We start from the raw sequence: 25,117 nt of genomic DNA on the forward strand, positions 1-25,117 counted from the left end.
GAGAAGGAAATTAGATGAGAGCCAAGATTTCAAAATTTCCATAAATGACAGCATGGTCCAAATAATAATCAGCGAATAATCTCAGTTGGCTTTCATAGCCGATCATTAGAGTTGAAACAGCAGGTCTGGGGACAGTAGGGTTCCATAACCGCAGGCAGAACAGTTGAAACTGGAATAGCAGCAAGGCCAGGCGGACTGGGGACAGCAAGGAGTCCACACGGCCGGTAGTCGACGTATGTCCTAGGCTCAGGTCCTCCGAGAGAAAGCAAAGAGAGAAGGAGAAAATTCGAGAGAGAAGATCAAAAAGCCATAGCTACGAAGATTCAAAATTTCAGAAGATAACTATATGATATATATTAAAGCAGCATGTCACCCATAGCAAACATTTTCATTATCAAAAAATAGATTATAATCCACTTAATAATAAATGACAAGCATGTCAAATAATAATCAGGAATAAATCTCAGTTGCTTTTTCATAGCCGATCAATTAAGAGTTGAAAACAGCAGGTCTGGGACAGGTAGGGGTTCGTAACCACAGGCGAAACAGTTGAAACTGGAATAGCAGCAAGGCCAGGCGGACTGGGGACAGCAAGGTGTCATCATGCCGTAGTCCTGACGTATGGTCCTAGGGCTCAGGTTCTCAGAGAGAAAGAGAAACGAGAGAATTAAGAAGAGCATACTTAAAATTCACACAGGACACTGGATAAGACAGGAGAAGTACTCCAGGTAACCAACTGACCTAGCCCCCGACACAAACTACTGCAGCTAAATACTGGAGGCTGAGACAGGAGCGGTCAGGAGACACGTGGCCCCATCCGAAGAAACCCCGGACAGGGCCAAATAGGAAGGATATAACCCCACCCACTTTGCCAAAGCACAGCCCCGCCACCACTAGAGGGTAATCCTCAACCACCAACTTACAAATCCTGAGACAAGGCCGAGTATAGCCACAAAGGCTCCACCACAGCACAAAACCAAGGGGGGCGCCAACCCAGACAGGAAGATCACGTCAGTAACTCACCCACTCAAGTGACGCACCCTCCTAGGGACGGCATGAAAGAGCACCAGCAAGCCAGTGACTCAGCCCCTGTAACAGGGTTAGAGGCAGAGAATCCCAGTGAAGAGAGGGAACCGGCTGGCAGAGACAGCAGGGCGGTTCGTTGCCTCCAGAGCCTTTCCGTTCACCTTCACACTCCTGGGCCAGGCTACACTCAATCATATGACCTACTGAAGAGATAAGTCTTCAGTAAGACTTAAAGGTTGAGACCGAGTCTGCGTCTCTCACATGGGTAGGCAGACTGTCCATAAAAAATGGAGATCTATAGGAGAAAGCCCTGCCTCCCGCTGTTTGCTTAGAAATCTAGGGACAATTAGGAGGCCTGCGTCTTGTGGACCGTAGCGTACGTATTGGTATGTTACGGCAGGACCAACTCGGAAAGATAGGTAGGAGCAAGCCCATGTAACGCTTTATAGGTTAACAGTAAAACCTGAAATCAGCCCTTGCCTTAACAGGAAGCCAGTGTAGGGAAGCTAGCACTGGAGTAATATGATCAATTTCTTGGTTCTAGTCAGGATTCTAGCAGCCGTATTTAGCACTAACTGAATTTTATTTAGTGCTTTATCCGGGTAGCCGGAAAGTAGAGCATTGCAGTAGTCTAACCTAGAAGTAACAAATGCATGGATTAATTTTTCTGCATCATTTTTGGACAGAAAATTTCTGATTTTAGCAATGTTACGTAGATGGAAAAAGCTGTCCTTGAAACAGTCTTGATATGTTCGTCAAAAGAGAGATCAGGGTCAAGAGTAACGCCGAGGTCCTTCACAGTTTTATTTGAAGACGACTTTACAACCATCAAGATGAATTGTCAGATTTAACAGAAGATCTCTTTGTTTCTTGGAATTATAAGCAAAATAATCTGTCGGTTAGCAATTGTTGGAAAAATTACTTTTGTCATGCACAAAACTATAGTTTGTGCATGACAAAACTATAGTTTGTTAACAAGAAATTTGTGGAGTGGTTGAAAATCGAGTTTTAATGACTCCATCCTAAGTGTATTAAACTTCCGACTTCAACTGTACCATGCTGCTTTGAGCCCGAGACGTTCTTTAGGCCACAGACTATTCTCATCTCTAGTTAGATGTTTCATATCCTGGGGCTGTGTCGGTAAGACTAAAAACTTCCTAGCTAAGTAGTACTGTACGCTCTTGAATAAATTACCCCCAGTTTACGGCCTACCTCCATATTTAGAGAAGGCAGAATTATTGTGTAACTTTCGTTGGAAAGTTTTTTTGTGTTACTCTGAGAAGTTTTAGAATTGTCACTGAGCAGCCACCCGACCCCAATCTATTCAGTAACGGATGGAAGGAGTGACTGTTTGCAGACACCTGGGCAATCCGTGCTCGTCTGTCAGCCCTATCTATCACTGTTCTATCCCGCTCCAGCTCTGACTTCTAACCCCCTGACCTGATAGGCCAGTCCAGCAGAGGACCAGAGCCTTGTTAATATGCATAAGCCCCTCCTTGGGATTCTCAGATTCTGCCTAATGGATTGAACGGCTTGGTCCTCATCCATATACACACAGGCAGCCTTATAAATACACTTGGCTTCGATGATGAGTGGTCAAGGGGAGGCCGGGAGTGGGCTAGGGGGTATTAGGCAAATGAAGAGGGAGGTCACTGGGTTAATGTGTATCAGTGGGGTGGGTGGGGGGGGATAGCGTCCAAGCTGACACTGCCCCACACCATCTCTCTTGTTCTCGCTCTCATTAGAACGTATTGTTGACCCAAGTTACTGCAGTAACACATAGGTAGGTATAAAGGTTAGAGAGTAGAGTGTGTTCTTTATATTAATTTATAGTGGTTTGAATGAGGGGAGGCTTCCTGCATCCTCCCAGCTTGTTGTTGATTAGCATTGTTATTTTTCATTCAGGTTTATTAGCTAGAAGTGCACTTAAGCTTTTACAGGAACTCTGAACTCTACTGAATTGAGCCCAACCATGCTTTACAGCACTGATTAAATGAAAGAGAAATCTCAGTCCGAGCAATATAATTTAGGACATAGTCTCCAAAGACTACAGCACTGATAACAATGTGTTATCAATCATGTCCCTTCCCCACTGAACGTCAATCATGAAGATTATCACTGTTGCCTTTTTAATTTATAAAAAAATAAAATAATAGCAACCTTTTGTCTCCTTTGGGTTTTGTGAAAGCCTCCTCCATTGAGCGGCTGGCAGACCCCTTGTTACAAAGAACAACCCTGTCTCCAACAGAACTTAAACTGACTTAAATGTAATGTGACTATCTCGCTCTGAGAATTCCTCCACTCACACTAACTGATCTGTCAAATCTGCATTATTAATTATGAGTTTGAAACAAGTGTGTGTGTGTGTGTGTGTGTGTGTGAGAGCATGTATTGCCTCACAGAACTCTGTAATTTTGAGAGTGATTATACATGTTCATATTGTCGTTTGCATTATCTCACAATAAAGAACGGTAGACTTGACTGTCTTTAATTTGTGTTTGCAATATGTTAGCCCATTTATGCCTGTTTTTACAGTCTGGATCAGCTATATCAATACAGACGTAAAAACCTTACATGATGTATTAATGTAGGATTGCCACTAGAGGCCAGCACAGCCATTCATCACAACATACTGCTATTACTATTAGATTTATTTACTTCTGTTGCTGCCTGCCTCTTTTTTATATATTTTTTTATCCCCACAGTCTAGCCGCTGAGTTGAGCAGACCTCACATCCACACACGATAAATGCATACTCTAACAAGGTCTATTGATCCCTGTCATACTCTGATCGATTACCTTGCCGTGATGTTTTCAGCAAGCCTACAATTAATTGCTTTCCACAACTTTCTGGGGTGGAAGGATACAGGCTGACCGATAATAATAGAAGGAATATCCCATAGTGGGATAGCCTGGATGTCGGGCTAACACGTCATAGTTGAACACCGAGCCAATTAGACTCGAGTGGTAAACACTACGATGCCTTGAATACATATGAACCCATGCATGAGTTAGTGCTGTATCAAGACCAGGGTTGGAACCGGTTCGAGGAACAGAATCCGAACCTTGCTCGCACATGCTTTTTCAGTTATGCCCACACATTTTCTATAGGATTGAGGTCAGGGCTTTGTGATGGCCACTCCAATACCTTGACTTTGTTGTCCTTAAGCCATTTTGCCACAACTTTGGAAGTATGCTTGGGGGTCATTGTCCATTTGGAAGACCCATTTGCGACCAAGCTTTAACTTCCTGACTGATTTTGCTTCAATATATCAACATAATTTTCCTCCCTCATGATGCTGTCTATTTTGTGAAGTGCACCAGTCCCTCCTGCAGCAAAGCACCCCTACAACATGATGCTGCCACCCCAGTCCTTCACGGTTGGGATGATGTTCTTCGGCTTGCAAGCATCCTTCAAACATAACGATGGTCATCATGGCCAGATCATCATGACACAGTTGTGTCAAGTTGACTGGATGTCCTTTGAGTGGTGGACCTTTCTTGATACACATGGGAAACTTGAGTGTGAAAAACCCAGCAGCGTTGCAGTTCTTGACACACTCAAACCGGTGTGTCTGGCGCCTACTGCCATACCCCTTTCAAAGGCAGTTAAATCTGTCGTTAAATCGTTCTTTAACCTGTATCCTCCCCTTCATCTACATTGATTTGAAGTGGATTTAAGGGATCATACAGTAGCTTTCACCTGGATTCACCTGGTCGGTCATGTCATGGAAAGAGCTGAATGTTTTTTCTCCCATCTTCACAGAATACCCCATAATGACAAAGTGAAAACATGTTTTTAGAAATGTAGCACATTTTTTGGAAGATGAAAGCACCTTTTGGGGGCGGTTACAGCTGTGAGTCTTTTTGGTTAAGTCTCTAAGAGCTTTGCACACCTGAATTGTGCAATATTTGACTATTTTTAAAATTCTTCAAGCTCTCAAGTTGATTGTTGTTATTTACTAGACAGATATTTTTAAGTATTGCCATTCATTTTCAAGACGACTTTTAAGTCAACTATAACTAGGCCACTCCGGAACATTCAAAGTTGTCTTGGTAAGAAACTCCAGTGTAGATTTGGCCTTGTGTTTTAGGTTATTGTCCTGCTTAAAGGTGAGTTCGTCTCCCAGTCTCTGTTGGAAAGCAGACTGAACCAGGTTATCCTCTAGGATTTTTTTTATCCTGAAAAAAATCATTAATCCTTGCTAATGACAAGCATACCCATAACATGATGCAGCCACCACCATGCTTGAAAATATGAAGATTGGTACTCAGTGATGTGGTGTTGGATTTGCCCCAAACAATACACTTTGTATTCAGGACAAAAGTTAATTTCTTTGCCACATTCTTTGCAGTTTTACTTAAGTGCATTGTTGCAAACAGATGCATGTTTTGGAATATTTTTTAATCCTGTACAGGCTTCCTTCTTTTCACTCTGTCATTTAGGTTAGTATAGGTGTAGTAACTACAAAGTTGTTGATCCATCCTCAGTTTTTCCGTTAAACTATGTTTTAAAATCACCATTGGCCTCATGGTGAAATTCTTGAATAGTTTCCTTCCTCTCCGGGAACTGAGTTAGGAAGGACGCCCGTATCTTTGTAGTGACTGGGTGTATTGATACAACATCCAAAGCCTAATTAACAAAGGGATATTCAGCATCCGCCTTTTTTATTTTGACCCTCTTTGAGGGGTATTGGAAGACCTCCCTGGTCTTTGTGGTTGAATCTGTGCTAGAAATTCACTACTCGATTGAGGGACCTTACAATTATATGTGTGTGTGGGGTACAGAGATGAGGTAGTCATTAAAAAAATGTTAACTACTTTTATTGAACAAGGAATTAGTCTATGCAACTTATTATGCAATTTATTAAGCACATTTTTACTCCTGAACTTATTTATTAGGCTTACCATAACAACGGTGTTGAAAACTTATTGACTCAAGACATTTCAGCTTTAAATGTTTCATAAATAAATTCTACAATCAAAATTCCACTTTGACATTATGGGGTATTGTGTGTAGATCTGTGACACAAAATCTCAATTTAAAACATTTTAAATTCAGGCTGCAACACAACAAAATGTTGAAAAAGTAAAAGGGTGTGAATACTTTCTGAAGGCACTGTATGGCTGTCTGTCGCAGGCATGTTAATCAAAAGGTGACCATCACGGAATTTTGGTTGCTGCGTAAAATCCTTGAATTCAGATAAATACGAAGGTGTGATCGGTCCGCACTCAAAAAGATGTTGCATAAAGCTTCATTTTTTTTAGTATTCTTTAGATTTTCTTATTCAGGCATGTTCACTGTAGAGTGAGAGAGCAAGGGAGATAGAGAAATAGGCTGAGAGCAGGGGATTGAGAGACCTGCAGGGACCTAGCCCAGTGAGGATCAGCACAGCGTCCTCATCATGAGAGGATAGAAGGGGAATACGAACGGACACACACACACAATCTGATCGATAAGGCTGATAAACTCCAATTCAGCTTGCTGACGCTGCCTAATACATTGGCAGTGTAGTGTGTGTGTGTTGGAGGTCAGATTATCCTATCTGAGTGAGTCAGAGGAAGAAAAAGGAAACTCACTAGACAGGAGGACTCTACACACTGGTGTCAGCTCAGGTGAACTTGTCACCTTTCTAATTGTGTGGCGTGCCCTAAAAAAAGTGTACACCACCTTCCTTCACCTTGAACCTGTGTAGTCCACCTGCCTGTCTGGGCCTGTTTCTGTCTAGTTTGTGTATTAGACCAGGAAAGGAAGCTCCTTTTTAAACTGTTGACTAGTGAAATAGCCATTCTAATCAAATGCGGTGCATTCACTCACTCTGATTAATGAGTTGCACTGATTAACTCCCCACTGGCTCTAAGTGTGTGTGTGTTTACTCTGTGTTTTAGCCAGAGAGAGTCTGTCAGTCTGTCTTGGGAGAGCGATTAAACGGCCAGCTTGACTGCCTGTGTGTAGTTCTGTCCCAGACCCAATTGCGTGCATGCACACACACACACACACGTTATGTTCTTCTATCCTCGTGGGGACCTAAACTGTATTTATATTCAAAATCCTATTTTCCTTAACCCGTAACTCCTAATTCTAACCCTAGCCCCTTGTCTTAAAATAGCCTTTATCCTCATGGGGATGTGGGAAATGTTCCCACAAGGGAGAATTTTCCTTGTTTTGCTATCCTTGTGGGGACTTTAGCTGAAGCTGGAGGCTTACATTTCCCTCACTAACTTTAAACATCAGCTATCTGAGCAGCTAACCGATCACTGCAGCTGTACATAGTCCATCTGTAAATAGCCCACCCAATCTACCTACCTCATCCCCATATTGTTTTGATTTACTTTGATGCTCTTTTGCACACCAGTATCACTACTTACACACCATCTGCTCATCTATCACTCCAGTGTTAATCTGCTAAATTGTAATTACTTTGCTACTATGGCCTATTTATTGCCTTACCACCTCATGCCATTTGCACACACTGTATATAGACTTTCTTATTTTTTCTATTGTGTTATTGACTGTACGGTTGTTTATTCCATGTGTAACTCTGTGTTGTTGTTTGTGTCGCACTGCTTTGCTTTATCTTGGCCAGGTCGCAGTTGTAAATGAGAACTTGTTCTCAACTAGCCTACCTGGTTAAATAAAGGTCAAATAAAAATTTAAAAAAAGGTCCCCACAAGGATATAAGAACCAACACACACACACACACCAGGACATAGAGGATGATACTCAGCCACTCACTGTGTGTGTGTAAGACAGTATTGCTGCCTGAAAAGTGTTAATAGTTCAAAGTTAAACCTGGATTATAACATTATTTAATTGTGTAATCCTATTTCTATTCCTTATCAGTGTGACATTGTCTTTCAGGTCATAGCTACATCGCACTGTGTCGCTTGGCTGAGCAGGACTTTTATAATCCTCCTTGTGTTCATTGAAGATGGGAACACTGATATTTAGGACGAGGAAGGAATCCAGTGGCTGCCTGCCTGCTGCTGGCTCAAATTAAAGAATATATTAAATATACATTAAAGCAGAGGATTTCCTCCAGTCGGTGGAATGACCTCCGACAGAGGATGTGTTACAATCAAGACGCAGCTAATACATTAATTCACTTTCATCCTTCTCAGAGGAAGTGATATAAAAACGCATTTGTTCTGTTCCTCTTCTCTGAGTCTAGTTGATAGCTAAGTAAACAGGTTTATTCTCTGGTTCACTTCATTATTCCCTTTTGAAGGACGAGGGAAGGATTTGACATAAAATACAATAAAGAAGAGAAGAACACAGACAGCTGAGACATGGCTTTGAGATGGTTACACCAAATAAATCACTTAATCTCATTTACGTATTCATCAGCGTTACATGCAGCATTAGAAGGCAATGCAGCATTTGAAGGCAATAGAAAAATGACACACATGCCATTCTGTAAGAGAGGATGTATGCAAAGTCAAGGCCATCAAATGAGGTCAGACAATAGAAATGAGTTCTACAGTGTAGCCCTTTTATTTAGCGTCTACATAGAAGAGCTTTTAGAGAACAGTGACAGCAGATATTAGGTTTAAGCCAGGGTCCTGGCTAGATCTTGTAATCAGTTCCCCAGCATACTAAAAACGTGCTAAACAGTACAGCATAGAAAAGGTATACAAGAAAAGTCGCCACAGTTTGCAATATGTGGTAACCATGGTGAATGGAATGTATTTTAGTAGCCCTATAAATATCCTCTAGCAAAATGCAAAAAGACAGAGGAAAATGACTGCCCCCTTCAAAACAATCCAACATTTGAACATGAAAGTATTTTAAGATGTTTTATTGCCACATACACTGGATAGGTCCAGTCAGTGAAATGTGCTGTTTTGCCATTTTATTTCTGCCTCTGCTCTTAATTGCCATTCTGCAAGTATGGAGGGATACATAAATATGGAAAATCCAATTATATTTGATTGTCGTCTCCACTCCCCTTTCCAGGATCCTAAATTCAGCATAAGATGTAACAGTGGCAGTGTTGAATGTGACACAATTTGCCATTGTTGTGTGAGGGGAAAGAAGCACAACAGGAAATGGCCCAAAATAGACAGGAAAGCTTCTGAAAAGACAGAGAGCAAAGTCTTTTCCGTTTGGTCCATAAGTTACAGGTAAAATAGTTATTTCATTTTTCTTCTTTATATTTTCCAGTAGCAAGAGTTAGTGTTATCCTAACAACAACAAAAAAACAAGAAAAATGTAACTGGAAAATCTAAATAAATCTCCCCCCKAAAAATATATATACAGTGCATTTGGAAAGTATTCAGACCCCTTGACTTTTTCCACATTTCGTTAAGTTACAGCTCTGGCTGGGCCACTCAAGGACATTGAGACTTGCCCTGAAGCCACTCCTACATTGTCTTGGCTGTGTGCTTAGGGTCGTTGTCCTGTTGGAAGGTGAACCTTCGCCCCAGTCTGAGGTCCTGAACGCTCTGGAGCAGGTTTTCATCAAGGATCTCTCTATACTTTGCTCCGTTCATCTTTCCCTCGATCCTGACTAGTCTCCCAGTCCCTGCCGCTGAAAAACATCCCCACAGCATGATGCTGCCACCACCATGCTTCACCGTAGGGATGATGCCAGGTTTTCTCCAGGCGTGACGCTTGGCATTCAGGCCAAAGAGTTCAATCTTGGTTTCATCAGACTGGATAATCTTGTTTCTCATTGTCTGAGAGTCCTTTTAGATGTCTTTTGGCAAACTCCAAGCGGGCTGTCATGTGCCTTTTACTGAGGAGTGGCTTCTGTCTGGCCACTCTACCATATAGGCCTGATTGGTGGAGTGCTGCAGAGATAGTTGTGCTTCTGGAAGGGTGTTCCATCTCCACAGAGGAACTCTGGCGCTCTATCAGAGTGATCATCGGGTTCTTGGTCACCTTCCTGACCAAGGCCCTTCTCCCCCATTTGCTCAGTTTGGCCGGATGGCCAGCTCTTGGAACTGTCTTGGTGGTTCCAAACTTCCATTTAACAATGATGGAGGCCACGGTGTTTTGGTGGACCTTCAATGCTGCATACATTTTTTGGTACCCTTCCCCAGATCTGTGCCTCGACACAATCCTGTCTCGGCGCTCTACGGACAATTCCTTCGACCTCATGGCTTGGTTTTTGCTCTGACATGCACGGTCAACTGTGGGACCTTATATTGACAGGTGTGTGCCTTTTCCATATCCTGTCCAATCATTTGAATTTACCACAGGTGGACTCCAATCAAGTTGTAGAAACATCTCAAGGAGGATCAATGGAAACAGGATGCACCTGAGCTCAATTTTGATTCTCATAGTGAAGGGTCTGAATACTTATGTAAATAAGGTATTTTTTTTCTTTCTCCAAACCTGTTTTTGATTTGTCATCATGGGGTATTGTGTGTAGATTGAGGAATATTTTTGATTTAATACATTTTAGAATACGGCTGTAATGTGGAAAAAGTCAAGGGGTCTGAATACTTTCAGAATGCATTGTGTATATATGTCACAGATTTGTTGTTACACAATATTTTTTCTTAAAATTGAAGGCGAATGTATTACAAATAATGAATAGTAAAACTTGCAGTGAAAGGGCTTCATCAGAACTGTCCATATGTCTCATAATACATAACAGGCTGTTGTTGTCTCTCTCTCTCTCTCTCTCACGCGCACACACACACAATCATCCTTGCTCATTATGTCTTTCCTTCATTCAACCATGGAGTAGTGAAATTATATCGACCATCTTGTAGAATACAAAACTTAAAACAACAATTACAATAATGCATAAATCAATCATAATAAATCAAACGTATGTCATATCATTCCGTGTCAATCAAATGTCTTTACAACTAGTTGAAAAATGTTATATGTTGCTAGACTTATGACTAACTTGTATTTCAAAATAAATCATTATGAAGGTGTCAAAAATGTCCATAAATGTACAGTATATTCCTTCACATTTCAAGATCTGATATAACATACGTGGTCTGGATAGTACTGATACAGGTAAGCTAGGTGTTGATGCTGTAAAACAGCTTTATAACCACCTGTCCTTAGGTTTCTCATGTAGAAATAACGATATAAGACAACAACAGTCTAGACTCCACATGGATTAATATGAATTATTTCATATACATTAATTATTGCTTTAGTTTACATAATGATTATGATTAGGTTGCCTTATCAAACAGATAATCAAAAAACACCATCTGAAACAAATAGTTGAAAATACAGTGGATGCCAAGCATTTAGTTTACCATTATCAAATACATCAAGTCTTGCAAACCTCCAGACACACAAAACCATGTTTCTCGTCACAGTCTAGTTTTCAGCCATGGCCCACCATTTGGAAAACACTGGGTTGATACAATAGGCTAACAATCTTGATGAAAATAATTTCCCAAGTATATCAATCTTCATGTGTCATCTCTCTCTCTATTCCAGAGATTCTAGGCTAATAGTCTGTGTGCTGACTGATGGAAGCACAGATCCACACACACCCTAATACCACCCCACACAGAATACCTAAGCCTTGTTCTATTGGAGTAGTAATTCCCCTGACACACTGATCTAAGGTTAGTTTTGCAAGGCAGTGATGTAAAGTCTTATTAATATGTGCTACGGGCAAAAAGAGAGTGGATCTGGTTGTTCATCTCAGGGAGGAGTGGAGGAGGTGGAAATAGGAGGATGAGATGAGTAGAGGGGTGAGGAGGCTGTGAGTGAGAATTGCAGCGCCGACCAGACTCCTTTCTCTCTGGTGTGTGTGTGTGTGTTGTGGTGTGTGGTGTTGTGTGTGATGTGTGTGTGTGTGTGTGTGTGTGTGTGTGTTTTCTCTGGTGCCATAATTTTTTTGCAGAAGTATTCAGAAGCTTAAAACAAATGACAACATACACTACCTGTGAAGCATTTTTTTGGGCTGCTGGTAACTCTAATGAACTTAACCTCTGGGTCTTCCATTCCTGTGGCAGTCCTCATGAGAGCCAGTTTCATCAGAGCGCTTGAAGAAACTTACAAAGTTCTTGAAATTTTCCGTATTGACTGACCTTCATGTCTTAAAGTAATGATGGACCTTCATTTCTCTTTGCTTATTTGAGCTGTTCTTGCCATAATATGGACTTGGTCTTTTTACCAAATAAGGCTATCTTCTGTATACCACCCCTACCTTGTCACAACCCAACTGATTGGCACAAATGCATTAAGAAGGAAAGAAATTCCACAAATTAACTTTTAACAAGGCACACCTGTTAATTGAAATGCATTGTAGGTGTCTACCTCATGAAGCTGGTTGAGAGAATGCCAAGAGTGTGCAAAGCTGACATCAAGGCAAAGGGTGGCTATTTGAAGAATCTCAAATATAAAATATATTTGGGTTTGTTTAACACTTTTTGGTTACTACATGATTCCATACGTGTTATTTCATAGTTTTGATGTCTTCACTTTTATTCTACAATGTAGAAAATAGTAAAATAAAGAAAAACCCTTGAATGAGTAGGTATTCTAAAACTTTTGACCATTATTGTAAGGAAATAAAGCAACAGGACTGTGATTGGCACTACTAAAACCATTACTGTCAATCAACAAATGTAAATCAAACACATACTGTACAGGCTGAACAAACCCAATTGCATGTCTGCCACAATACATATCTCAATATGTGTTGTGAGGATGACATCACCAACACAACAGCATGAAATTACAGTCAGTGTTAATGTCGTGTTCACTTTGGTTTTCATATTCCCTGCTGAACGCTTGATATATTTCCTGAAGGGCAACAGTTATAAAAGATCATAAAAAATGTATTCTCTCTCAGCATGAAAGGGCACTATGACATTTGAAATAGATTATTTTAGAAATCTAGAATGTCTGGGTATATATCTTCCTTCTACATTACGTTGCAAGGTTAACAATATAAAACATGACATAAAACAGTGTTATAAAACAATGTTTGGCAGACCAAGATGTTGTGGTTCTCTTGAAAAGGTTTGGTATGTCCCTTAATGATATGTTAAAATAGATACTCTTTCCACATCTCTGTCTTAAAGTTAAGCTTAGCCATAAGGTTAGCAGTGTGGTTAAGGTTGAAAATCACATTTTAAGAAGAGAAATTGTAGAAATAGGTGGGGTTTATGACTTTGTGGCTGTAGTAACTAGTGAAGACCCCTAGTCTAGGGTCTAGTCAAAAACATCCTCTCTCCCTTTCTTATTCTCACACAAACAATTTCTGTCTTCGGCTCTCCTTCTGCCAGCTCCTCTCCACATCACTGTTCCCATTATCTCTCCCTCTCTCCATCCAGAGGTTTAGTGTGTGTGTGTGTGTGTGTGTGTGTGTGTGTGTGTGTGTGTGTGTCCTTCTCAAAGCAGGTCGTGGTGTTGTTCAGGCTCCTCTGTGTCTGTGACTGCTGATCCTTTCCTACAGAGGGAGCTGTTCTCCATCAGCCCATCCTCACTCACACTCAGACTGATCCTGTACGGAGCTTTTAGGGGGGTGGAGGCTAGCCTGGTGTCTGCTCRCGGGGCCTTCTGCCTGGGCTCAGARGTCCTCGACCTGGGGGGGACCACGTGGTCCTTATGGATGAGGTCTGGGACAGAGAGCTGGAGCTGAATCTGGGTCTGCTCTCCCTCTCTCCTCTCCTCTGTCTCATTCCCTTCCACTCCATCCATCTTACTGCTCCCATTCGTCTCCATCTCCACCTCCACCTCTTCCCTCTCGCTGTCCAAAGTGCCAGTCAGTCCGGTGAGTGTGTCTCTCCCTCTGTCATTCTCTCCGTCCTGCTCTCCCTTGGGTGGGGTCTGCTCATTGCTGATGAGAGAGGTCTTGTTGGGGGAGGAGAGGAGGGAGTGATCGGGGGTCTCGGGGGGTGTGGTGACGACGGGGTCAGACGAGATCATCATGTCCTGGGTAGTCTTCAGGGTGCGAGGAAGACGCTTTTTTTTACCGGGAGGAGGGGGTTCCAGACGAGGGAAGGAGTCCAGAGAGGCATGACTGGAAGGAGAGAGAAGAGGAAGAGACATCCATTACTCCTGTAACTTTAACAATAACACATTTGTTACATTTGTTCAATCTCTCCCTGTCACTCAGTTCTCTCTCTCACTTGCTCTCTGTCTAACTTCCACTCGTTCTCCTCCCCCTTCTCTATGCTGTGGAACTGTGTGTTTATTTTATCAGTGGAATATTTCTCTACCTTTCCCCCATAAATGAGCATATTGTCATGGTGACAACCGTATCATTGCCATAGTGATAAGGAGTGAGTCACCGCAAAGCGTACCAGTCATTTATGACTACTCTGTCTATACGTGAGCTGTCAATTCACATTTCTCAACACATCAGTGTCTAAACACACATCACGGTTTTACCAATTCTATGAGTTATGCACCTGTGAAATGTCTGTCCTGGCTTCGTGTGTCAGGTAGGTGACTGAGTGTCAGTCAAGAGACAGACAGATCAATGACCAGCTACAGCGTAGACGGACAGCTCGTTCTGTCTCTTTAAACTAAGGGAGACCCAAGGGTGAGTGTGCGTGTGTGTGTGCGTGCACTGTGTATGATTAACATTAGAAGTGAGGCAATTCAACTCTCAAATATGTCTCATTCAGTCTCAGTGTGTGTGTGTTTAATCTCAGCTTCTGTCTAACTAACCCTCCTCTTACTCTTTATCACTTATTCACGGCCCCAGTTTGGAAAAATTCAGATTAATAATTTAAACATCGGTTATGATCTTTTATATGGGGTGAGAGGATGACTACTATTTCTCAGCTTAAATCGTTCCACTTTAGAGAAAATTATACAATATTGGTTTTTAGAAATAACTAGCTGTCTCTCAGTTTTACTCTTTGGATAAAACCAATGTTGGATTGAATCTCCAAGGCACAGTGTCTGAAAGCTGGGTTATAACTATTGGGCCCAGACACGTGGCGGACGTGAATATTGTATAACTGTTTGTGAGTATGTGTGATCTGCAAATGTTTGTGTGTTTGTGGTTGTGTGGGGGTTTTACTGTATCAATCCTGTGTGTGTGTGTGTGTGTCTTTTAGTGTAACCCTCCTCACCTTTAGGCTATAGTCGTGTGGTGGTGTGTGTGTGTGTGTGTGTGTGTGTGTGTACTGTAATTGTGTATCCCTCCTTACCTATTGGCAGTAGTTCCCAGGGTCATCTCCTCCATATTGCTCCAGACTGCTCCTACATTCTTGTTGACCTCTGTGACACCGATGTCTCCTATATGACTGGGCTCTTTCCTTCGCAGCAGGTCGTTGACCTTTGCCCCCACAGCCTTGCCCAGGTTCAGGGCGTTCTTCAGCCTCTGCTGACCTCCATTGGTAGTGGTGGAGGAGGGGGCCTCGGCAGGGCTGCTACCAAGGGCAGGGTTAGCTGTGACCAGGGAGCGACGGGCCGAGGCCTGGGTCAACCTGGAGGCCTGGAGCCCCTGGCCTGGAGCTCTGGAGGCGTTGGAGTTCTCAAACATACTCTGGTCTACTGGAGAGAGAAAGGGAGGAAGGGAGGGGGAGGGAGAGAATGTAAGATATAAGTGAGGGTATTGTGAGGGCACATTCAATCAAGGTATTTTTAGTTTTACGCAAGGTTGCATTACAGGCACCAATGGAATGTTGCAGATATAAATGGAATGTATAGACATTTCACGTGACCTGGAGCAAAAGACAACTCCCGACGTTTCATTTTAAACTGCATGTTTGTGCAACACTGTACCACATTGCAAAATGTTGCAACATCAAAAACATGTCAAAGTATGGTTTCTAGGGAGTCTGTTTAGAAAGAAAGAGCATATGGAGTCCCACAAGGCACAGTGTTATATCTGCTCAATATGGATGCAACACGTTACACAATCATCAACAAGTCATAATGGAAGCAAGGGACATGACACATGCACCTAACCACATCCACCAATCACAATGAAGCTGAAAAGGGACCACAATGCATTGCAGGATGGGTAAATGCACAAAGGAGTGGGTTGTTGTCAGTCCACATAGTACAATAATAGATTGTCTTACCTCGTGGAGAAAATCGTATCTCGGAAGGCATTAGTAAGACACAACAGGTTAATAGATTTCGGGAACACTTTATTCGGATAGCCCATCTGTAAATCCTGTAAATCCTCTACAGACTATCAGTAACATTTCAACTAACTATCTCCTAACCCTAACTTTAACGTAACCCTTACCCCAACCCTTATTCCTAACCTTAGCAAGCAGTTGCTTATCAACAGATAGTTTGTTGATAGTATGACCATCTGTAGACCATCTACAGATGCTCTAAGGCATTAACGGGCACTTCAGGGGGCCAAATAGACTTTACGGCTAAATGCCGGGTTTGGCTGTAACTCTAAAAGCTATCATCTCTGGACAGAAATATGGAAAGGAACATCTTCATTAATAACTCTAGAAAAAGAGCAGTGAGACAGCAGAGCACAGGTGCTCTTGACTTGACTTTGTGTTGCTTCGGCAATTCAGACGATTTCAAAGACATGGGCAGCCACAGAGATCTTCAAATCCATTAGTGTGAGTCTTTGGAGAGACAGCTAATATAATTATGGAGTGATGGGAGGGTGTTTGAAGGAGGGAGAGAGAGGGAGAGCAGACATCTAGGTGCTTATTTCACACAAACACAGATATCCTTTCACTGTTAGAGGCCTGCCAGGGGGAAGGATTCTCTGTAGTCTGACCAAAGAGGAGGGCTATTAGGAAGATCAGATTGAACAGAAAATCACTCTGTGTTCAGTGTGTGTTTGGATGTGAGTGTGTGTGTGACAGCTCTCAGATAGCCACAGTTTAGGCTAGAAACGCAGTTCCCACCCTTCTCTTAGCTAGACTCCCTGTCAGAAGGCTTCATAATGTTAGTGGTTTGAGTATGGGTGGGCATGATAATGAATAGCACAAACACAGTCAGCTTCAGACTAAATCCTCCATTACACATTCCCTCCCCATGTTTGGCCCTGGAGCTTGTTTGTCTACGCCTGAGGCTGAGACTGTCCCTGTACTATAATACTTACCGGTCTCCCTCTTTCAATTACAGCCCAGCCTTAGCCTTGTTGCCATGTTAATTACGATTGTTAATTAAAACAGAAGCATTTTTTTCTGCAAGTGGAGAGGAGGATAAACATACAGGAACAAAATACAGAAAACACGAAAGAAAGATAATTAAATGAAAGAAAGATAATTAAATGAAAGTGACAATTCTAGAAAGACGATCAGCTGTTAAGATAGTGCAGTGGCACAGCACAGAAACCAGGTAGAGGAGGAGTACGGAAAGAAAGAGAGAGAGAGAAGGTAAGAAAGGAGATGTTTATTGAGCAAAAGCAAGGTCAGCGACAGACTGAGATTCAGAGTGAGTGCACATTCACTCCCACACATATACAGTACAGTATACCGGTTCTCTTTACAACAGTTCAGGGAAGGACATGATGAAATGAAATAGGTTTTGTATCAGAACAAAAGACCCGAGTTAACAGAACAAAGAGAAGTCACACTATTGAGGTGCACCTACAGCCTAATGAAACCGTAGTCACAGGACTAGGAAACAAAGTTTTGTCACAAGTTTGGAACTTAGAATCATAGGATCCTATATCTGAAAACAGGCTAGTTTGGAGATACTGGACTTCAGTGTAACATTCCAGTTGGTTTATACTCTGTCATTCAATCTTTCATTTAAACTTCTATTTAAAGTCTAGTTAAAAGTTGTATCTCCAGTGTCACATAATTGGCTGTAAAATTAACATATACCCTTAGAGAGAATGTCTGTGACAATAACACAACCTCTACATTGTTAGTCAGAGGACCTTTATATCAACCTTACAGGCTGCTCTATCTAGATGGACTCAACTTTCCCCTTCATCTAATGAAGAACTTTAGACCTTGTTCTCAGCTGTGAGTAACCCACTTCTGGTCAGATTGGACTGACCGACCGACAACACAACAGACACACACACACACGACACACACACACACACATCACACCACACACAACACACACACACACACACACACACACAGCACACACACACACACACACCACACACACGGTGAAATCTGCAGTGGGTGAGACATGGGCTGTTTAGTCAGGATCACCGCGCCTTCCTTACAGAAATGTTGTAACTGTCAGACAGGAGGTGTACGGAGACCTACAGGGGATGGAGGAGTACGAAGGCGGCACAAACGTACCACAGGGCAGAGGTGGAAGGAGAGTACAAGACACGTCAAGCAGGCTGAGCGACACCAACATTCACAGGGCTAGAGTGGAGGAGAGTACGAGTACACGTACCACAGGCTGTAGTGGAGGAGAAGGGGGGGGGGGGGGGGGTGTACAAATACACACCAGGCAGAGTGGAGGAGAGACGAGGACAACGTACCAGGGCACGGAAGCGAGACAACGTAACAGTGAGTGGAGAGTAGTACAGACTACGACAGGGCAGAGTGGAGGAGAGTACGAGACAACGTACCAGGGAGTGGCGAGAGACGAACAACGTTACCACAGGCACTGAGTGGAGGAGGGCGACGCACGTCCACAGGGCTGGTGGGAGGAAGGTACGAACAACGTACCACAGGGCTGAGTGGGGAGAGACAGACAACGTACCACAGGCTGAGTGGAGGAGAGATACGAGACAACCTACCACAGGGCTGAGTGGAGGAGAGACGAGACAACGTACCACAGGCTGAGTGGAGGAGAGAACGAGACACGTACCACAGCGGCTGAAGTGGGAGGGAGTACGACGAACAGCGTACCAAGGGAGAGCAAGTGGTAGTGAGGAGTACGAGACAACGTTACCACAGGGTGGCTGGAGGAGAGTACGAGACAACGTACCACAGGCGAGTGGTAGGAGAGAACGAGACACGTTTACCACGGCTGAGTGGCAGGAGGTACGAGACAACGTACCACAGGGCAGAGTGGAGGAGAGAACGAGACAACGTACCACAGGGCTGAGTGGAGGAGAGTACGAGATAACGTACCACAGGGCAGAGTGGATCATCGTTCTGACAAACGGAGAGCAGAGAACCTAGCCTAGCAGAGTCCATTACTACTGATACGCAAATGAGTCTAGCGCTCAACACTTACCGTTTAGCGCCTGGCCTAGCGCACAACGACAAGACCATTTGACGTGTGTGTGTGTGTGGTGAGAGAAGACCAATCAGTCTTAAGTGGCCGTGTGATTATTTAGCATGTTAAAAGAGCCTCCCTGGGATGACAGATTAGCCTTTAATCTACATGAGTGAGGCTTGTCTAAGTAGGGCCAAAAAGCCTCACAGTGTGTATGATGACAGGATGAAAGCATGTTCTATTAGGAGCTATGATATGAAACTATACTTAAAGGGATAATTCGCCATTTTGTCAACTAAGCCATTTTTTCTACTTATCCAAAGTCAGACGAACTAATGGATACCATTTTTATGTCTATGTGCAGTTTGACGGAAGTTGAAGGACGTTTTTGTCTACAGGAGCAGCTAGCTAGCAGCTAATCCTGTAGACTTCCAGTCATTGCGCTGTCGCTGTTAAGCAATGGCCCCAGAAACTACATTCAACTTCCTTCAAACTGCACGGAAAGACAGGAATAAAAACATATTACAACCAATGTGATAATTGCGTTGTTTGCTCTATAACCTGTTAGTTTATATGCCTTGACACCATGACATACGTGTAGGCCTAAGGCCGAGACAATAAGAAGACACAGTGGCAGAATAAATTCAACCACACTTTTGTTTCATCACAAAACCGGAGCGCAACCTCTGTCCTGTGAAGTCCACAAAGCATATTACATGTAATAGTTACATGACCTATAGCGTGGTCAAGCACGTTAATGTTTCTGACATTTTCGGACTACTAAACTACTATTTATTTAGAACCACAGAGATTTACAGCAAGTCGCAAAAAAAACAAGCTGCCTCCACTATTCCAGCACCATTTCAACTTCAACATTATCAAATCACCTCTGCCTACACTAATACGGTGACAACTAACAGATACCAAAAACAATTTAGTCCAATCAATGTAAGCTAAATATGATGTGGCTGTCCATGGTTCTGATTTGTGTGTGTGTGTGTGTGTGTGTGTGTGTGTGTGTGTGTGTGTGTGTGTGTGTGTGTGCGTTCGTGCAAGTGGAAAAACATGTTGACTTCACCCTACTTGTAGAGAAATGCCAATGCCATCCTCCTCTCTTTCATGTTGAGAATGTACACAGTACATTTGTTGTCCTAGGCTACCTGGATAAAATGCTTGCTCGCTAGCCTAACTTCCTTTCATGGGCAACGCTAGCTAGTTAACATTAGCCTTCTTACATCTAGCTACATATTGAACTTCCATCCTCTCAGTCCAGGGAGAAATGTATGCATTTATGGTTGGATCTGAATTGCCATTTTAATCATTGGCTAGTACGGAGAATCAAGCTAAACCACAAGTCCAAATCCCTATCTCCATTCATGGCTAATAGGAAAGGGCCAATTTTAGCTAGCTAGCTAGAGTCCGGAGGACCACAACACAACAAGATGCAACAATTCAAGTTGTTTCTGTCAATTACGTATTTCTCTTGATGCGTTGTGATAGAAGTGAATCCAAATCCAAACTGGCTTCCCTTCTATATATTATATATGAGTTAATCTGACTCTGGGTAAGTCACTTAACGAGAGTGAATGCTGGGTGGGAAATTAAATTTAACGAGCTCATGAGTGGTGATTAATTTCAATCACTGACTGTTCAAAAGTAAAGCAGTGTGTGCACTAACCGGAGATTAACGMAAAATTAGGTACTTAAAGAAAATAGGCAAAACATTTAAAAGGTCAGATGAACTCGTGGATACCATTTTTATGTCTCTGTGTCCAGTATGAAGGAAGTTAAAGGTACAGTAGTTTTGTGAGCCAATGCTAACTAGCTAGCGTTAGCACAATGACGGAAAGTTTATGAGTATCTGCTAGCATGCAGATACAGTTGGCAACTTCCTTCAAACTGCACTCAAAGACATTGTATTCACCAGTTCATCTGACTCTGGGAAAGTAGATAAAGGGCCTCATTGACAAAATCATGGTATCCCTTTAAGATCAGTTACAAGTCTAACTTTGGAGCCAGACATGTCCCAGAAAGCGAGATCTCCTGTTCTCCTGACTCAGAGAACAGTAGTCCAGCCACATACTGTATTGTACACACCCAGAGCACAGCTATTGTAGGCCAAACATCTATAATTCACACCCTTGTTTTTTTAATATGAATCATTKAAATAATGGGGTTTTGACGGTGGGTGGGGAATGAATCATTTAAATCCTGTACACTACGGTAGCTGGAAGGAATCTGAGAGCAATAGTTTTCATTCTCTAACCCCCCACTGAGTCATACACCCCCCTGCTTCCTGTCTCCTGTGGCTTGTAACGGGAGGTCAGAGGTCAAAGGTTAGACCAAGAACAGCAGGGGTTGATGGGATTATGTGTTCTCCTCCTGTCCCGACAGACTACAGCTCTGATCTATGACCTCAGAACAAGGCTTTAACAGCCTATTAGCCAACACCCCCCTAACCATACCCAATGCCCCTCACATCATTCTCCACCCCAACAACTCCCTCATCTTCCTCACCCAGCAACCCGCAACCCGCAACCCAGCTCTGTCCTTGGGCCCCTAGTAAAGTCCTTTTAAATGACGGGACTGTAAAGGGCCAGTGTGTTTACATGTCTGTGAGTGGCCTGAATGGAAAAAGCACACAAGAGCAAGAGAAAAGAGTACAGGGGGAGAGGATGGGTAGAGCAGGGAGGATGAGAGGACAGGTTGTATTCAGGTTGGGGAGTGCGGAGGAGAGACATTAGGACATGAGGAGAGGAAGAGAGGAGAGGTTGTCACAGACATTTTTGTAAGCCTTCATTCCCATCCACATCAAAGAGCTCCAATCAATATTTAATCTAGCAATTTGCCACACCACTGTCTGTCTGGCCCTCTAAGACCCTTTGCTCTCTGTGTGTTGTGGTTGTGTGTGTGTGTGGTGTTGTGTGTGTGTGTGTGTGTGTTGTGTGTGTGTGTGTGTGTGTGTGTGTGTGTGTGTGTGTGTTTTGTGTGTGGTGTGTGATGTCCCTGTGAAGGATCAGTTCTATGTCCTGTCAGCAGTAGAGCATGGTGGGAGCAGCGGCAGATGTATTTACATAACCGTGATCTTCCTTTATTATGCAGATTCATTATCTCAAACTATAGTATGCATTTAGTTATTTATGTTCTTACAATTTACTACTAATTTACAAACTGGTTAGTTTACGTCTAACATTCCATTATATATTTTGATCTTAGTATATATGTGATTCTTTATATTCTCTATCTTCAATCTCTCTTTGTGTCATCTATTTCTTGATTTATCCGGAAACTATGTAGTTTTCGTCTATAGTCATATTAGTACAACTTTCCTAATTCACATATCTTTTTTACATTCGTGCAAGGCTTACTTTCATGGTCTAGTATCACCAACTCGAGCTATCCTTGAATACGGCTAGTCTCTTCACTTCTCCATCACATATCCCAGGTAGCCAAAACCCAACGGAAATTCCAACCAAGTAACATACAGTATCGGCAGCTTATAAAGATTAATTTATATCGAAACAGATCAACAAGATAAGAACTCGCTTAAGAACAATTGATTGAAAAAAAATATGTTCAAGCCCACGGAGTTATATAAAAAACATCTTAAGAGAAAATACACAATCGTTGTTTGCATTTTTTTCATGTCACGTAGAGACTTTTTCCAGATATGTTGTGCCAGTTTGGCCTTCTTTCATATCCTGACATCGCTGCCTATCATTGGTACAATGGAGAACTGGACGCGTGGCGAGAGCCGCTAGTCGGGTGGCCCCGATAGTGAGATTCATAATATTCGAACGTAGATTCTAACAAAGATGATTTTCTCAATGTGGCTGGGCCTGGGGAAATTTGGACCTTTCACCTAAGGGCTACTCCAACACCGGCTCTCGAGCCAACAGCCCGCCCCCCCCCCCCTCCCCCCGCCCCACATCCTCGCAGCTACTCGCCTTCCCCACCAAGCGTCACCCGCGTTCTCCGTTTTTATCCCAGAAACTTCCAGACTAGCTACGATGTTTGTAAGGCTTTCATGGACGGGGAAAGCAGCAATAGCTGCACAAACACATATCCACGTTATTATTGTATATATGGAGTCATGTAACAATTGCCATGTACAATAATAGATGAACCTCACTGAGACTTCCGTAAAGTACAGGCAGCCTGCTACCTCCCCAATGGAACAAAAGCAGCCATTCGCATTAGACTACACAGAAGATAAAATTAAGCAGAAATATGCCCACGATACCTAACACAATGTAAATCAGTTAAGAATGGTAATCACGAACCAGAAGAGAAATGAACATAACGGAGGTCAAATATCCAAATGATAGCAAGTCTTTAGCTTTTTCGGTTGAAAGGAGTGTTTCATTACTCGGTACTGCAAAGATCTGCTGAGTTCATAGCTTCCAACATACTTGATATGAGAACGCCGAGAAACAAAGCACCCTTTTTTCTCGCTCATCTCGACGTGGATCGGATCTGACTCGATTGAAGTCAGAGAACTATTCTGTGTGATTTGACGAAGGTAATGCCCGAGCGCTTACTGAACCACGTAGGCGCGATAGGACTTTGCTTGCGGGTTACTTTAATTTTCTGTATCTTTCTTTTCTGATGTTATTCTGCGTATTCACGAATCACAGATTCATAGGGCACTTACATTCCCAATTCGTATATTCTGGACTACACAGCTCCTAATTCGCGCCGCCATTTTCCTTTGTTGTTCCGCTGACGCCCTGCAATTACTCACCGCCATATGCAGTAATCCTGTACTTACACTTTAGCCTCAGTCTGCCCATTGCACCGGTTACAGTTGCCGGACCTGCTTCAAACCTGGTCTTTCATATCGTTCAGTGCTGTAGATCCGGGACCAGATGACGGAACAAATAGGATTGGGGCGTGGGGTAAAAATAAGCTTTCCTTCTCTCTTGTGCAGTGTCTAAAATGTTTCCTCCCCTTGTCCTCTCATTTCGATCTCAATTACGAAGGATCACCCTTGTCCGGACAAACTTTTTGCGGCACCGCTAAACTTAGCGAGTGCTATCACATACCAAGTGAATGCAAATTTCCTGACTTTTGGGAAAAAAAACCATATCAAGAAATACCAAAAGTCCCTACCTTTGTCTTTCTGCGACGGCGAATCCCCTGAAGCTACGCTCCCTGTCCTATGTATTATCTAATAGGTTCTAAGTCAGAATCCTGTGACGCTTCCTACTGACAGAGTTTTGCGTAAGCAATAAATCCAAGTTTACTAATAATAATAACACAGCGAATCATAGGGGACTATTCCGGACTTCATCTCGCGGTAAATATGCCCTCCTCAAAGTAGCTCCGGTACACCAAGGGCTACCTTATTGTCCGTTTGTTCTAGTATTTGTAGCCTATCGTATATTTCTTCATTCTTCCGAGTTTGTAATTCGCGTTGCGAACCGAGTACCGGGATTCGCTTTGTGACTGCCACTACCCGCATCAAAACTAAGCTTACGCCCTTATGAGAGTGGCCATCCTCAGTCAGACTGCAACTGGAAACTGGTAAACCAAGGGACACACGCCTCGATCCGTCTCCTAATATATCTGTTTCTGATTGAAGTCAACGTAGCGTTGTTTTCTGCGGCAGTTTGTCTCTATCTTTTTCTTGTTGTATGTTGAATAGGTGTGGACACCGAGTCTCATAATATCACTCCAGTATATATCAAGGAGAGGTACTGGTTTCTTTGTCTGCTTATCTTAATATGGCATATGTGCCTAAAATAATTGTTGTTTTAGACGGACCGTTATCCTTTTTAATTAATAAGATATAAATGACCTAAGGTGCTTAATCACGATCCTTCAAATACTTTGACAGATGATCACTGTCATGCAAAAGAGAGCCGGTCAAATCGTCCGCGCTCCCAAGGTCAGGCATATCCCTAAGTCTCAGGAAAGAAGCACCCGGGCAGGACAGGTACTTTAAAACCGAATTAAGGATAAAGGCCTATCATAACCGCTGACTCCCGTACGTCCCCGCCCACAGTCGCAAGAGGAAGAACAGAATACTGTATATCAAAACGTTATTTGCACAGCCGTGTTCCATAGGTCATA

General features: G+C 42.8%; 1 protein-coding gene across 1 annotated transcript in view; it reads right to left on the bottom strand.

The window, feature by feature from the left end:
* Window positions 1-11,811: 11,811 nt before the first annotated feature.
* The window catches only part of LOC111972342 (carboxyl-terminal PDZ ligand of neuronal nitric oxide synthase protein-like), a 260,880-nt gene continuing 247,574 nt past the window's right edge, over window positions 11,812-25,117 (bottom strand). Inside the window, exons 11-12 of the mRNA XM_023999365.2 lie at window positions 15,124-15,469; window positions 11,812-13,982 (exon numbers count right to left, since the gene is read on the bottom strand). Of these exons, the coding sequence (XP_023855133.1) occupies window positions 13,352-13,982; window positions 15,124-15,469 (977 nt within the window). The 3' untranslated portion in view covers window positions 11,812-13,351. The remainder of the gene's footprint in view (window positions 13,983-15,123; window positions 15,470-25,117) is intronic.

This window comes from Salvelinus sp. IW2-2015, linkage group LG13, assembly GCF_002910315.2.
Source record: "Salvelinus sp. IW2-2015 linkage group LG13, ASM291031v2, whole genome shotgun sequence".
Lineage (NCBI taxonomy): Eukaryota > Metazoa > Chordata > Actinopteri > Salmoniformes > Salmonidae > Salvelinus > Salvelinus sp. IW2-2015.